The 15905-nt window shown below is 44.7% G+C and overlaps 1 protein-coding gene across 3 annotated transcripts; it reads right to left on the bottom strand.

Annotated features, from left to right (window-relative positions):
• Positions 1–441: 441 nt before the first annotated feature.
• On the bottom strand, positions 442–15750 carry FAM170A (family with sequence similarity 170 member A). Of its 3 annotated transcripts, none has more exons than XM_027546955.1 (7): positions 15387–15750; positions 13887–14033; positions 5085–5721; positions 3183–3329; positions 1464–2405; positions 1320–1379; positions 442–573 (listed from the first exon to the last, which is right to left on the bottom strand). In XM_027546955.1, exons 3-5 carry the CDS (start codon positions 5152–5154, stop codon positions 1618–1620), a joined length of 1005 nt encoding a protein of 334 aa, XP_027402756.1. In that variant the 5' UTR covers positions 5155–5721; positions 13887–14033; positions 15387–15750; the 3' UTR covers positions 442–573; positions 1320–1379; positions 1464–1617. The 3 variants fall into 3 exon arrangements, with proteins under 3 accessions (XP_027402756.1, XP_027402755.1, XP_027402757.1); XM_027546954.1 differs by having other exon boundaries at positions 1622–2405; XM_027546956.1 differs by having other exon boundaries at positions 1622–2405; positions 3189–3329; positions 15387–15749.
• Positions 15751–15905: the final 155 nt, after the last annotated feature.

Below are 15905 nucleotides of genomic sequence, written 5' to 3'. Positions count from 1 at the left end.
CCACCAACAGCTTCAAGACTGAGAAAATTCCTCCTTTGTCCCAGTGTTTCATTGTGAAAACATGCCAGTCTCTCTCCCAGGCCAGCCCTAAAGACACAGACACCACCCTCCATCCTCTGAAGTTACTGGTCACAACATTTTCAATCATGACCCACTGGACACAGTTCCCACAGCACCTGCCACTTCCCAGTGACTTTACCTGAACTCAGTGTGGTCTGCCATGCTTTCATGTGAAGCGTGGCATCCAGTCTTCGAAAACTAGTCACACAGAACCCTCATCAACCGTGGGAGCTTGGGGACTGCTGCTTCTGGAAAAGGCTGGTGGGCATCTTTGGAGCTTATGTGAAACCTTGTTCACAAACCACTAGAGATACAGATGTAGAGGACTGATTGGTGGATACAGAGGTAGATAAATGTAATTAAATAAAATATCCAGAAAAGGTTTGGGAAACACCCTTTATTACATATCATGTTTATACTGTCATATGATGTTGGACTGAATGCCAGCCCCTTCATCCTCCTTCAGACCACTGGCATTCTGTCTGCTACTCCCTCCAGGGTCCTTTCTTCTCTCTGGAAGGGACAAAACAAATGAGGCAGGACAGGAAGAGACAAGAAGCACCAGGAGTTCTGCTGGTCGAGTTACCCTTCACCTCTGCCTCGAAGCTCAAGAGCCACACACACCACAGAGTCTGGCTCCAGATCAACTATCGCACAGTGATGGTTGGATGGCATCACTGACTCAATGGAAATGAGTTTGAGTAAGCTCTGGGAGTTGGTGATGGACAGGGAAGCCTAGTGTGCTGCAGTCCATGGGGTTGCAAAGAGTCAGACATGACTGAGCAACTGAACTGAACTATCACACAATGAAGGTTCTGGAATATATTTCCAGACCTCAGGGGACCTCATTTCGATATGACTCCCTCTCCCATTCTCCTCTGTCACAGAAGGCTAGGTACAGTGGTCAGGGTGAGGTCCCGGCTCAGGTCATAGGCTCTCAAGACCTCAAACTGTGGGTCCTGCGAGGCCCCTGTTCTTTCCAGACCACTCCTGGCTCTCTCTACCAAAACGAGCTGCTGGCAATACATCCTCTTAGAGTCGAAGTCAATCATGGAGACCCTGAGAAAACTCAATCAAAATGTTCCACCTTCTTGTCTAAATCAACAGAGGTCAATCCTTCCCAAGTGTTGCGTGGGCCCCAAGGTGATACGACTGCAGAGCCATCAGGTAACCCAGAGCATCTCCTCGGCCCCTTCCCTTAGATTCCTCTGGGCCTTCACGACATAGGCTTAGAAGACTGTGCCAACCTCAGGTCTCACCTCTTCCAAGAGAAGGCCACACCATCTTCCAGGATCGTCTGGCCCATGAATTTTCAGTTGCTGTGTGGAAATCAAGAGAGATGCTTTTGAGTTAAAGAGAACTTCCAAGGGAAGCTGAAAAGCTCAGGATAAATTCTCTCTTACAGACTTTATTAAAATGCCTGGGCCAGAAGCAAGGGGCCCAGTTACCCTCTTCGGTTGTCCCCCGAGGTGAGAAAGCCCCACTTCTCCCTTCTGAGCCAGGGCGGAGAGGCAGGACTAGAGAAGACATGGTTCCCGCTGCAGCCCTGGGCCCTGCTCACTTCCGGTCCTTGGGAGAATGGAACACACAGCCTGGACACTGGCTCCAGGGTCTCCTCAAGCTGACATCTTCCCCTGCAGACTGCTGCTCCTCGTTCTCCTTCTCCTCCTGCTCCTCGTCCTCCCCATCCTCATCCTCGTCCTCGTCCTCCACCTCCTCCTCAGGGGTGTTCTCTGGTTCCACGTTGCCTGTCAGCTGGGCCATGGTGAGATGAAAGACGTGGCAGCTGAAGCCCTCGCGGATGCCATTCTGCACGTGCTCCTGCAGGATCTCCAGGCTGGGGAAGACCCGGCAGCAGGCCATGCACCGGAAGCCAGTCTCCATGGTCACCAGCCAGTCGGGTGTCCTGGCCCGGGGTCTCTCCTCGACGGTGGGTGACCCTGGGGTGGGGCTGTCGAAGTCAGCCCTCTCTTCATGCTCTCTCTCCTCCCCGCTGGGCTCGCTGTCAGACAGGAGGTTTCTGGTGGACACGTCCGAGGGAGGAGTCCCTGCCCGCACGTCCTCAGGAAGGGTCACTTCCTCCCTCCTCGGCTGCTTTTCTAGTGACTCTGAGGGTTTCTCTGCCTCCCAGGAAACAGCAACGCCCTTTTTCATTTGTACCCGCATGTAGTATATTTTCATGCCCCTCTTCTCTTTGTTCATATGCAGAGAGGTTGCACAGGTCTTGTAGGATGAAGGGGAGGAGAAGGAGACATGTGGTGATAGGGGAGCCATCTCCCCTTGTTCTTGAAGATGGGCTAGGGGTGCTCTAGGCTGGGGACTGTCTCGATGCAACTTCCAGATTCCTGGGAAAGGAAATTAGAAACATAAGACCATGTATGGGTCCTTCCAGGAGCTGAGGGTGGGGAGGGACATCCGCATGACACAGTTGTGTCATGAGCTTGGGGTTTGTTGGTCATAGGATGGGGTGGGGTATGTGTTGGCATCTGTGTTTCTTCATCTGTGGGTGGGGGAGCAGATACTAGAGCCATATCTGTGTGCAGGGGTGTAGAGTGTGGTGCGGGGGCATGCTGTGGTATGTGAGGGATGCTGGTGGGTGTGTTTACGAGGAGCAGGTGAGTTGGGGAATATCATTGATGTGTTACTTGTGGGAGGTGGGCTGTGGTATAGGAGGAGGGCCCTGGGGAATCGCCTGCCTGGGGTTGGTGTCTGGGCTGAGAATGGCCGAGTGGAGAGCAGATGCATGTGGGAAGTGTGTGGACCTGAGTGGCATGGTCCTGCCCTTGGGCCGAGCTCAAGAACTCTGTCCTTCTCTGAAAACAAAGGCAAAGACAAGCCCTACATGTCCCTCCAAAGATGCTAAACCTGGTCCCTCTGCTCTCCACTTCAAGCCCAGACCTCTCCTGCCCCTCTCCTTAACTTCCCTACCATGGTGGGACCAAGACTCGCACACCCCCACGCTGAGCTTGGTCCACGCCCTCCTAACAGCTCAGATGTCCTCCCCAGGCTCCTCCACAGGGCCCTGACCACCTCTGAAAACCCTGGGTTTCTGCTCAGCCTTGTTTGGATCTGTGTGTCCCTGCTCCAGAGCCAAGCACCCCTACACTCAAGGATTCCCGTACCCTTACCACCGTGGATGAGCTTGCGTGGAGAAGAAACACAGGAGAAGTATTCAGAGGCAGAAGAGACCTCCCCTGACCCTTGGGGGCAGACTCGGGCCACTGCAGTGCATCCTAGCTGAGGGGGATCCTCTTGTGATTTTGAGATTCCTGGGAGAGAAATTAGAGACTGAGAGAGAGAGTGGTGTGGACATGTTTGCTCATCAGTCGTCTGTCCAACAAATATTTACCAAGCATCTGACACATGTTAGTGACTACACATGGTTTGTAGTGTATGGTTTGTAGTGAATATACATGGTTTGGAGCATGTTTCCTGGTATATACCCCAGAATTCAATTAAAATCAATAACTATTCTGTTGGTGTATTTGGGGGAATGTAGGTCTGAGAGGTGACTGTAAGTATATAGAAATATGAGTGATGTGTATTAGTTAAGTCTGTGATAAGTGTGGAGTCAGGTAAGCACAGTGCAAATGTGTGTATGTGTCTGTGGCATTTGTGTGCATGGTTTCTGTTTACAATTCAGGAATCATGGGACATGTAACTCTTCCTCATTACATGGTGTGGCTTGCATTTATGGTTTGTGTTCATTCATTCATTCAATAAGATTCAGTGAGCAGTCACTATGTATCTGGCACTATTCCATTATTCTGGTCTCTGGTAAAGCTAAGCGTTCTAGTAGGGGAAGACAGACACTAAACAAAAATATAAATAATATAAAAATATAATCAGTACATAATACTTCAGTGGGTGCCAGAGTTAGCAAACAAAAATACAGAACACCCAATTTTCAATGTGTAGTTTAGTAAGGAGCTTATATGTGGAAGTGTGTGATATTTCTGCTATATCACAGTGTACATGAGTATATGAGTGACTGTGTCGTGAAACACCCCTTACACACGCTGAGGGTCACCCAGGTCCCAGCAGGGTGACAAGAATTTTACCATGCAGACTTTATATCTGGTAAGCACTCTACCCCATTCTCCCACTCTCTCTCCTCCACCACACACAGAAATATTCTGATGTGTAAGGGGCAGGGTAGTCATTGCTTTCCCCATCCTGTCCCAGCTGCTGCCTGCTCCCAAGTCCCACCCTACAGTCGCCAGGGCCCTGGGCCCGGTGGGAGGTGCTGCTCTAATATGGGGCCTAGGCCTCCAGCTGGAACTCTGGGGTAGGCTCCATTCTGCCCCACTTCCTCACGTGATCACCCCCTCTCCCAGGGTGACTGCTCACCTACGCTTAATGCACGCAGGCACCCTGTAGCCGTGGCCCTCAGAGCTCCCCACAGGACTCTAACAACATTTCTCACCCCCACCCTTGTGGTCTCAGGTTCTGGAAGGCCCTTCCCCTCTCCCTTGATCTCCTTCAGGAAATTCTTCCTGTTGAATAAATAAAACCTCCATGTTTTCTATAGGACACCATCCCTAGACGAACAACCTCCTTTTGAAGAGCATTCCACTCCTTGAGATACTTTTCAACAAGGCCTTCAGCTCAGGAGGCTTCTCTTTCCTCTTTGGTAAAAGGGGCCATGCAACCCATGGGTCTGTCTCAGCATCCTTCACGTCCCCTAGCCCGTGACCCCAGGGAAAAAGCAAAGAGAAGTAGAAAGAACTTGAAGATTGAGAAAAGCTGCATGCCTAGGTCTGTGCAGGCAGGATACAGCCTCTGCGAGTGCCACGAAGCCCTAGGCCTGCAGCCCCTGGGGAGTCCTCAAACCAGCAGGACTGATCTCCCATCTGCCTGGGGCATCTGGTCTTTCTGTGTCATCTCACACCGCGGGGACCTCCCCCCAGATGGATACAGCAACATCACCAAGACTGTAATGGTATCTTGCTCCCTGCTTCATATGTAACAGGTTCTCAGTACCCCCGAAACCCTCGTGCCCCAGACAAATTGCCCCCACATACCTCCTCCCTTCTCGGCAGTCTCCTGGGACTCTTCATTTTCCAGGTGTTTCCTCTTTTGTCTCCTTTTCATGGTCCCAACTAGAAGACCCCCTAGAAGAAGATGCCACACGTCCAGCTCCTCCTCTTCACTACAGGTTGGCCCTTCTTGGCTCTCCGGAGACCCGCTGAAATGACTTGATAATTAAATCAAGTAAAAGCAGTTGAGTCTCCAAAGTGGCTGAAGAACTCAGACCACTTAAAGCAGCAGCACTGCCCAGTGCTCTCCACAGCGCAGGGCTGTTAAGGTTCAAAGGTCACCAGGCCCACAGCAGGATTCTCTGACCTCAGTGATGACATCAGAGCATTCTGTGGACCTAGGGGCAACGCTGTCTCTGCAACAGCACAGACTTCATTTTCAAGAACAATTCCTTTTTCCCAGTAGAACATCACACATGAATCCAACTCTCACATCTTTCAAATGTAGCAGGATATTTTGAGATGTTAATCTGTTCCTGTTTATTTTTTTTTTCTTTTCTCCCTTTATTTCACTCTTTCCCTTCTGCATTCAAGTGGGTAGCAGAGCCTGTGTTCGCTGGCCAGTGGAAGAACAGGGCAGGGTGTAGCAGCAATGGCATGCTGATGATCTTGGCTTTTATTTCTGAAATCCCAAACACCACGGAAAAGAGAAGATACTTGAACAGAAATGTAACAGAAGCAGGTTTTTGAAATTACATACTGTCTTTTTTCCCTCTTGGAGTGTTGAAAGGCGCTAATTAAGTCAGAGAGGGATGCCTGTGGATCCTGGAGGAGAAAAGGCCTCTCAAGTGTGGTTGGAGGGGTAGTGGGGCAAAAATTCTGGAAGGAGATGGCTGTAGTGTGCATACAAGCAGAATCATGGCAATCTGTCCCACACCTGGCACATGCCTGCTCAGCTGCTCAGTCGTGTCTGCCTCTTTTTGACCCCAGGGACTACAGACTGCCATGCTCCCCATCCATGGGATTTTCCAGGCAAGAATACTGGACCAGGTTACTATTCCTTTTCCAGGGGATCTTCCTGATCCAGAGATGGAACCTGGATCTCCTGCATTGGCAGGTGGATTCTTTACCACTGAGCCACAAGGGAAGCCCACATGGCACAGGAGCCACCAAACCTAAAGGAGGCAAGACGTCCGAGCTGATGGATGTCTTCACTGCACTGTGTGCTCCAGTCAACAATGACCATGCTTCTGTCCCCTCCCTCAAAACCTTGGCCCTGTATGACTTCCAAATAGGGATGGATGGAAATCCAAACAGGACACCAGCAGGATCAAGGCTTAAAATACAAATTAAATGGAGTTGTAAAAAAAAGTGTCATACTATTTCTTGCACACCTCTGCTTGCGGGCTGTAATTTATACCAGTTAAAAGTGGCAATCCATCTGGATCCTCCTGACTCCACTCTAGAATTAGGGTACACCTCATTTCGAGGTGTTGGCCAGGATCCAGTGGGAGTGCTGGCACCCAGGGATAGGGTGGACTCCCAGAAGTCACTGCTTTCATTAGAAACACCTTGGGGACTGAGGCGGGCCCCCATTTGAAAGGGCATTCCAGAATGATTGAAAGTGTCCGGCAGAGAAGAGAGTAGAGAGGACAACAGCAGCCTCGTGAGGGTTTGCTGATGAGAGTTAATCTTCCTGTTTCTTGCTGGATCCCAAGAAAAGAAGGGACATGGAGGATTTTTTCTTTTAATTATTTTTTGTGGTAGGAATTTTTAAACATACACAAAATAAAGAGAATGATATAGTAGGAATGCAGTGCCATTTACTCATCACTCAGTTTCAACAATTATTAATATTCCGCCGTTCTTGTTCTGCTGCGCATACACACACACACAAACACTCACTCTCACACTTAGCTTTCTACTCATTTATTTTAGTTTAGGAGTTTGGGGAGGGTGGGGGAAGTGTTCTATTTTAATGCAAATCTCAGACATTATGTCATTTCTCCTTAAATGTAATAGTATTTATCTCCAACAGATAAGAACTTGTTTCTAACATAACAACATCATTATCTCACCCCCAAAACTTAATCATCGTTTCTTTTTAGCACAATAACCAAGCCATACTCAATTTCCTCCAACTGGGTTAAAAAGTCTTTTTTATACATGGTCCATTGAAATCAAAATTTAAACAAGGTCCACATGTTGCAATTGGCTGATGTGTCTGTTAGTCTACAACAGCTCTCCCTCCTTTTTTGGCACTGATTTATTAAAGAAACTAAGTAATTTATCCTGTAGAATTTTCCACAGAAGTCTATTGACTATATTCCTGTGATGTTATTTAAGATGCTCCCTTTTACCTAATTTTCCTTATAAAGAGTCAGAGCTGAAGAATTAATTAGATTTAGATGCAATTTCACGTTACTACAAGCTTATTTTGTAAGTGATGCTGTGTACTATCCTATTGCTTTGCAACAGAAAGTACAAAAATTTTCCCATTTTTAATGAAGTTAAGATTGACCAGCGAGTTCAAATACTGTCAGGCTGATCCCTTCGTATTTACAAGTTTCGCATCCACAGATTCAACCAACCTCAGCTAGAAACTTGATTTATGTTTGGTTGACTCTAAAGATGTGCATCTACTGAAAAAAATCCACCTATAGGTGGATTCAAACCCACGGTGTTCCAGAGTCAGCTATGGTTCCAAGTCCAGTGCGGAGGGTCAGGGGGTTCCCCATACCACCAAGTGAGGACCGCATACTGAGGGCTGTAAAAATGCACCTGAGTTCTGACACTACCTACTCAAAGACAGCATCAGACTCCACAGATTAAGGGCTCAGTCCTACAAGAGCGCGCACACACGCACACACTCTCAGATGCCAGTAGCAAATCAAGGTCGCCACCTGTGCTTCAGTTGCTTTGAGCATGATTAATTCATTCACACAAAGTGGAGTCACAGAACTCAGAGAAACATTTTACTTACTACATATTATTAATTTTATAAATATATATAAAATGTTATATATGTATACATATATATATAAACTCAGGAACAGTCAGATGGAAGAGATGCATAGGAAAAGGATCCAAGTCTTTCCTGCTCTCTGAGCATGTCTTTTCCTCAAGTCTCCACATGTTCACCAGCTCAGAAGCAGTCCAAACCCCTTCTTTTGGGTTATTATGGAGGCTTCATAACATAAACATGATTGACTAAATCATTTGCTTTTGGTGAACCATTCAACTTCCAGCCCTCTCTGACCTCCCCAGAGGGGTGAGAATGAAAGTTTCAACCCTCTAATCATTTGGTTGGCTCCACTAGCAACCAGCCTCCACCCTTAGAAGGTTTCCAAAAGTCACCTCATTAACGTAACAAAAGACACTTTCATTGCTCTCAGCAGTTAAGAAATTCCAAAGGTTTTCAGAGCTCTGTGCCAAAAATATAGAAAACCATCAATGCCTTATTATATCACACAACCACCTTCATGAGATTGTACAGTCTATATTTCAGTATTTTCACTGATAGGAAACAATTCCCCCCAAAGCAGCTCTGACATTTATCTATAGAAAACTTAAGAAAAAGTAGGACCTTCAGTATCCCTGGGGCTTTCCACATGCACCCCAGTTGTATTCTTTGGAGACCATATCCATCAGAATAAACTTGATAATTTCATTGTAACAAGTAATTCCCCCAAATCTCAGTGGTTTAAAAGAACAAAGGTTCATTTCTGACTCCTTGTGCACGTCCATTATGAGCTGGCTAGGAGTTCTGATCCTCATAGTCCTTATTCCTGGACCCAGGCTGACAAAGCTTTCTCTCTCAATCATCTTTGTAGAGAGAAAGAATTTTGGAGCCTTACATTGGTAATGTGAATTCTGGCCCCAAAGAAACACACATCACGTCCACCCAAAATTGTGGACCACAATCTTATTGTATGTCTCTCCATTTTCCAGATTCATTAGGCAAAAATAATTGTGAACAATACTACTGAATAGCACAGAAGCTATATAGTAAAATTCTAATATCTCCCCATTAAATATAAGACATGACATAGCTTTTTGTGAAGCTATGCATTCACAAAATTACAGCTAGAGCTCAGATCTCTTAGATCATGATTCAGAACCTTTTTCCACTAGGCTCTGTTAGAATTTTTATACCAGGACAATGTAGTTGGGATAATATTGCATTTACTTCATTCTTTGTTTTGTTTCTTTTTTATAAATAGATTCAAGAGGGAGAGTTCGGAAGCCCCTAAAACACTTACCTTAAACTGAAAAGCAACTGGAAAATAGTCTCACTGTCTTTTGAAATGTTTGACCTGGTAAAGATTAGATGTCTGGGAGGCTTTTATATTCTGAATATAGGGAATACAAAGGAAACAATCTTCCTGAGACTTTAAGAAACAATGACAGAAAAACTCTTGACTCCCACTTTGCTTTCTGATTACCTTGTTGACACGTCAGTTCTTTGAGTAATAGTGGTGGCAACAGTTAGAGTTTAGCCAAGATAAAAGTATATATGATAGTGTGGCAGCCCCTGCAGAACTGCATTACAGGGTAAATGCTTTAGCTCGTCCCTATTTGCTCATAGGTCTGCGCAAAGTAACAAATGGTTCTGAAACATCTATTCCAAATAGCTTTGTTCTTATTACTTTAAAGATGACTTGGCTGCCAAATACTTGCTCCGTGATGAAAAAGGACGTGTACATGGGAGGAAGATTTATGCATTAAGATATGCTGCTTATTTTGCTCCTGCAGATACAATGCACATCTAATGAATTAGAGGCAATCTTCCTCTCTTACCCAAATTGTAGATAAATGAGTATGTCATTCCCCTTCCCTTCAGTGCATCCTAGTCATAGATATTTTCTTTGAGAATATTATTCCCCTGCTCAAATCTTAAATGGCTTCTCAATATGAGAAGAATAAAATCTAAAATATTCAACCAAACATTCAACACCCAGCAGGGTTGAAAACCCTACTGAGTTTTCCAAGCTAAACATAACATTTGCCTTCCAGCCTTCACTCAGCTACATCAAACTTCCTGCCTTCAATCAAAGGATAGTCCCTTGCTCAAGTCACTTCTTTCAAAAGTGCAAGTTTTCAAAGTACAACTTGTTTTTAAGTTCAACTAAAATCCCACTTTCTACAAGAAGCCCTTCCAAACATCCTGGTGAGAATGGACCATACATTTTCATAGCATGTTAGTTGTACCTCTGTGATTATTCTTCTCATATTCTTTATTTGAGGAGACTCATAATAGATGTGTCTGATTTCCTCACAACGTAGGATGTGAACCCTTGGAAGGTAGAGGCCAAGATTCCTTATATTCAAATTTTCCATAGCTCCTTGCACTGAGTATGATAGAGAGCAGGACCCTGTGGGACTCCTGGGCAAAAGAAGTCTTTCTGGTCTTGATTACAGGAAATAGGCTTCATTCAGCTTCCATGTCCTTCCCTGAGCTCCAAACAGTTTAGTTCAGTCACTCAGTCATGTCCGACTCTTTGTGACCCATGGACCACAGCACACTAGGATTCCCTGTCCATCATCAACTGCTGGAGCTTGCTCAAACTCATGTCTTTCAAGCCGGTGATGCCATCCAACCATCTCATCCTCTGTCATCCCCTTCTTTCCTGCCTTCAATTTTCCCAGCATCAGGGTCTTTTCCAGTGAGTCAGTTCTTCGAATCAACTGGCCAAAGTATTGGAACTTCAGTTTCAGCATTAGTCCTTCCAGTGCATATTCAGGACTGATTTCCTTTAGGATTGACTGGTTTGATCTCCTTGCTGTCCAAGCAACTCTCAACAGTTTTCTGCAAACCACAGCTCAAAAGCATCAATTTTTCAGCGCTCAGCTTTCTTTATGGTCCAACTCTTTACGGTCCATCATACATGTCTACTGGAAAAACCATAGTTTTGACTAGATGGACTTTTGTCGGTAATGTCTCTGCTTTTTAATATGCTGTCTAGGTTGGTCATAGCTTTTCTTCCAAGGAGCAAGTGTCTTTTAATTTCATGGCTGCAGTCACCATCTGCAGTGATTTTGGAGCCCCCCAAAATAAAGTCTGTCACTGTTTCCATTGTTTCCCCATCCATTTGCCATGAAGTGATGGGACCAGATACAGTGATCTTTGTTTTTTTGAATACTGAGTTTTAAGCCAATTGTTTCACTCTTTCACTTTCATCAAGAGGCTCTTTAGTTCTTCTTTGCTTTCTGCCATAAGGGTGGTATCATCTGCATATCTGAGATTACTGATATTTCTCCCTGCAATCTTGATTCCAGCTTGTGCTTCATCCAGTCTGGCACTTCGCATGCTCTGCATATAAGTTAAATAAACAAGGTGACAATATACAGCCTTGACATATTCCTTTTCCAATTTGGAACCAGTCCATTGTTCCATGTCTGGTTCTAGCTGTTGCTTCTTGACCTGCATACAGATATCTCAGGAGGCAGGTAAGGTGGTCTGGTATTCCTATCTCTTTAAGAATCTTCCATAGTTTGCTGTGATCCCCACAGTCAAAGGCTTTAGCATAGTCAGTGAAGCAGAAGTAGATGTTTTTCTGGATCTCTTGCTTTTTCTATGATCCAATGGATGTTGGCAATTTGACCTCTGGTTCCTCTGCCTTTTCTAAAACCAGCTTGAACATCTGGAATTTTTCAGTTCACATGCTGTTGAAGCCTGGTTTAGAGAATTTTGAGCATTACTTTACTAGCATGTGATTATGAGTTCCAATATGTTCCAGGTTCAAAAAGTTGATAATTAGGAAAGGGAGAGGTTGAGGAGACAAGCAAGGAACAGTTAAAAGAAACAATAGTGTAGCCGTGGGCAGGGTCCTGGTTCCCTCTCAAGGGATATATATATTCAACAGTATTTTTGAGCTGTTTTGCAGATACTTAAATCTCTACCAGGTGGGAGAATTTAAGGGTATGCTGGCCACAAACATGTAAACTCCAGACATGGAACCAGAAATTTGATGATGTTCACTCCCACTTACCTCACCCCCCAACCAATAAGAAGAATGTCCACAAGCTGATCGTGCCCTCTTTGAGCCATTTCTAGAAAATTCCTCACTTCACCCTACAAGTCAGGGACACACAGTTTTGAGCATTAGTTCACTGTGGTCCCCTTTGCTTGGCAAAGCAATAAAGCTGCTCTTTTCTACTTCATCCAAAACTCTCTCTCAGATTTAATTCAATGTCAGTTGGGCTTCCCTGGTGGCTTAGAACGTAAAGAATCTGCCTGCAATGCAGGAGACCTGGGTTTGACCCTTGGGTCTGGAAGATCCCCTGAAGGGAATGGCAACCCACTCCAGTGTTCTTGCCTGAAGAATGCCATGGACAGAGGAGCCTGGTGGGCTACAGCCCAAGGAGTCATAAAGAGTTGGACTAAACTGTCACTTTCAGGGTGCGGAGGCTGGATTCAGCTTCAAGTATGAGCTCCCCTATTTGCTCCCCGACCCCACAAAAATTAAATGTTTAAATAAATTGCCAAAGTAGTGGATCTTCTTCCTCCCTAGGCCAAACAAGGTCCTAACCAGTAGCCTCTTTTATTTGTTCTCACATGAGCACAGAAGTACCATCTCTTTATGCTAAGAAAGATGTTCATTCGTTATGTTCATACATTTGAACAAAAGTAGGAGACTTGTTCATCCCATGTCCTGTGTAACCCACCCAACCCCCTTCATCTCCATCTGAATCTATTTTTGCACTGCCTAAAATTTAACCATAGAGAGTCAGTATTTTGGATATTTTACACTTCAAAGATTTTTATTAAAATACAAATAATTTCATAAGAAGTGGTGTCTTAACCTAAAGCACTGTCAGTCACAGTTTTAGCAAAGACTAAGGAAAAACAGGCTAAGAATTAGGCCATTTTTAAAATGTTATTGAAAATATAGTGACGGGGAAAAAAAAAAGAAATGCTCTCTGGTATAGAGGTAGATGTTGGAGAGATGGTGAAAAGGTACCGACAGAAATAGTCTACATCCTCATAAATTTGCAACAGGTGAAATCTTTCTGAGAGGGTGCCCCAGTGTGAAACAATGTATTAAGGATGTAAGACATATTTATCCACTGGAAATTAATACTGTCAGTAACCTGAGCTAAGACTCAGAGAGTTCAAATAACTAGGGATAATAAGAGCATTCTAAGTTTATTTATAAAGAATCCCAGAGATTGGGGTAAAACCCACAATTGTAAAGGATGTCTTCCCATCAGAGACTCAGCTGCTATGTATGAACCCCACTCCAGTACTCTTGCCTGGAAAATCCCATGGATGGAGGAGCCCTGTAGGCTGCAGTCCATGGGGTCGCTAAGAGTGGGACACGACTGAGCGACTTCACTTTCACTGTTCACTTTCATGCATTGGAGAAGGAAATGGCAACCCACTCCAGTGTTCTTGCCTGGAGAGTCCCAGGGACGGTGGAGCCTGGTGGGCTGCTGTCTATGGGGTCACACAGAGTCGGACATGACTGAAGCAACTTAGCAGCAGCATAAACTTTAAGCAGAGGAAGCTGCCTTAGAAAGCAAACTCAGATGATGACTAGTGCCCAGAAAAACCTCTGGGCCAAAGGATTAATATGAATTGAGTTCCATCTTCCTCTAAATCCATTTGGTAGAGTTTTGAAAATCTCCTCCATGAATCTAATCCATTTGACATCAATTCATGGAAGTAAATGAGATTAACAGAATCTGACCAAGATCTCAGAGTCTCTTTCAAAGAATGGACAAAGTATCCATAATGAAGGAGGGAATATGAAACATTCATGGATACCATGCTTAAAAATGCCTCTTAGCCTATAAATCATGTTTCCCTGCTGTTTATAGCTCTGAAAAGAATTAGTAACCTACTCCTAGGTGTAACAGTTTGGGTCACTGAAGATTAGATGTTGCCATGAGGCCACAGAGTCTGCCCTGCAGAAAGCAATGAAGTCGATCAAACCGCTACTCCTTTTGCTGGAATATTTACTGTTGACACTTCAAGAGTTCATCTGTAGACTGAAAACAAAAAATGTCTGTCAATTGCTTTCAGTACTTAAATGGGTAAAAAGAGCTAGAGTTTCAAGACAGCTGAATATCCCTACCTGACACAGAGCTGGGAACAGTACAAATAGCATCTGGGTAATTTTTAAGGTTAATTTCAAGTGTGAATCACTTTGGTTCTCTCTCTTAGATGTCCTGAAATTGCCATCTTATTGAAATTTGGGGAAGAATTCAGGCTGTGTCTTTCCCCAGGGAGAGCACACAGTCACAAGTTTTACAAACGCAGAGTTTGTACATACAGCAAAGTTAGAGTTTCCTACTATTAGATCCCTACAATACTTGATACCTGATAAAAATCATTGTCAAATAACATTTATAAGAACCCAATTGCATGGGATGGGGTGCTATGTTGAGGATCACAAATTGAATAGTTACAGCCTTCAGGTGCCCACAGTTTAAGGCAAGCAAATTAGTATATAGAAAAGGCAAAATTTTAAAATGGCAGACCCAATTACAGGGAACCAAGTACTGCTTTGCTATTATAGATTCTTCATATTCCTGGCCACCCATCCATCTATCCATCCCCCAAAACATATTCCAACCCTGGTGACAAAAGTGAAGCCGAAGCCTGGAAGGTGCTCAGTCCATTGGTGCTGAGATGCTTAGGGTTGGGAAGGACTCTGATATTTGTGAAATCCAATCCATGACACCTTTGAATTTCCTCTGCCATGGCTCCACCAAGTAATTACTGGGCACATGTTCCAGGATCTTCAGAGACGGGGAATCCACCACTTCGTTAAAAAAAACTTACATATTCAGGCAAATATAACAGAAAAAATTCTCCCTTGCAAAGACAAATCTACTTCTCCAGAGGCTATTGCTTCCAGTTGCATCTTTTTTTCCACGGACAAAAAAAAAAAACTACATTCCTCTAAGGCACTCCCTCTAATATTCAAAGACTGTTATCTTAGACCTTCAAGCCTTTTCTTCAGCAGTACAGCCCTATTCCCTCAAACATCCAGACTTCGTTTCCTCATTGAGATCCAAACTTTCTCCTGAATATGTCTTAGTTGCTTTATATTGGTCTTAATGCACATTGCTCAGAGGGCTTCCCAGGTGGCCCCACTGGTAAAGAACATGCTTGCCAATGAAGGAGATGGAAGAGACGTAGGTTTGATTCCTGAAACCCACTCCAGTATTCTTGCCTGGAGAATCCCATGGACAGACGGAGCCTGGTGGCCTACAGTCCATGGGGTCATAAAGAGTAGGACAAGACTCAAGTGACTTAGTATGCATGCTTATTTGCCAGAACTAAACACAGTATTCCAACCAAGGTCTGACCAAGGCAAAGTAGAGTGGGGTTCTTACCTTACCCATCACAGATACTTCTGTTAAGACTGGCTTTTTGGTAGCCACATCAAACTTCTAACTCTGGGGACTTCCCTGGTGGTCCAGTGGCTAAGATTCCGTGGTCCCAGTGCAAGGGGCCTGGGTTGGATCTCTGGTCAGGGAACTAGATTCTGCATGCTGCAGCTTAGACCTGTGGCACAGCCACATAAACATTTTTTAAGAAGAAAAAACAATAACAAAACAAAACAAAAAAAAACTCTGTTAACTTTTACTGAGCTGATGCAGCCACTATAAAGTAATGAAGTCAAAATTTAAAACCATTATTTCTTACCAAGTAATGGGCTTCTGGAGAAGGAAATGGCAACCCACTCCAGTATTCTTGCCCGGAAAATCCCATGGACAGAGGAGCCTGGCGGGCTACAGTCCATGGGGTCACAAAGAGTCGGACACAATGGAGTGAATAACAACAAAATGGGCTTCTCTGGTGGTTCAGATGGTAAAGAATCCACTTGCAATGTGGGAGACCTGGGTTCGATC

This window comes from Bos indicus x Bos taurus, chromosome 7 (genome assembly GCF_003369695.1).
Source record: "Bos indicus x Bos taurus breed Angus x Brahman F1 hybrid chromosome 7, Bos_hybrid_MaternalHap_v2.0, whole genome shotgun sequence".
NCBI lineage: Eukaryota > Metazoa > Chordata > Mammalia > Artiodactyla > Bovidae > Bos > Bos indicus x Bos taurus.
This window is presented reverse-complemented; position numbering and strand designations above follow the sequence as displayed.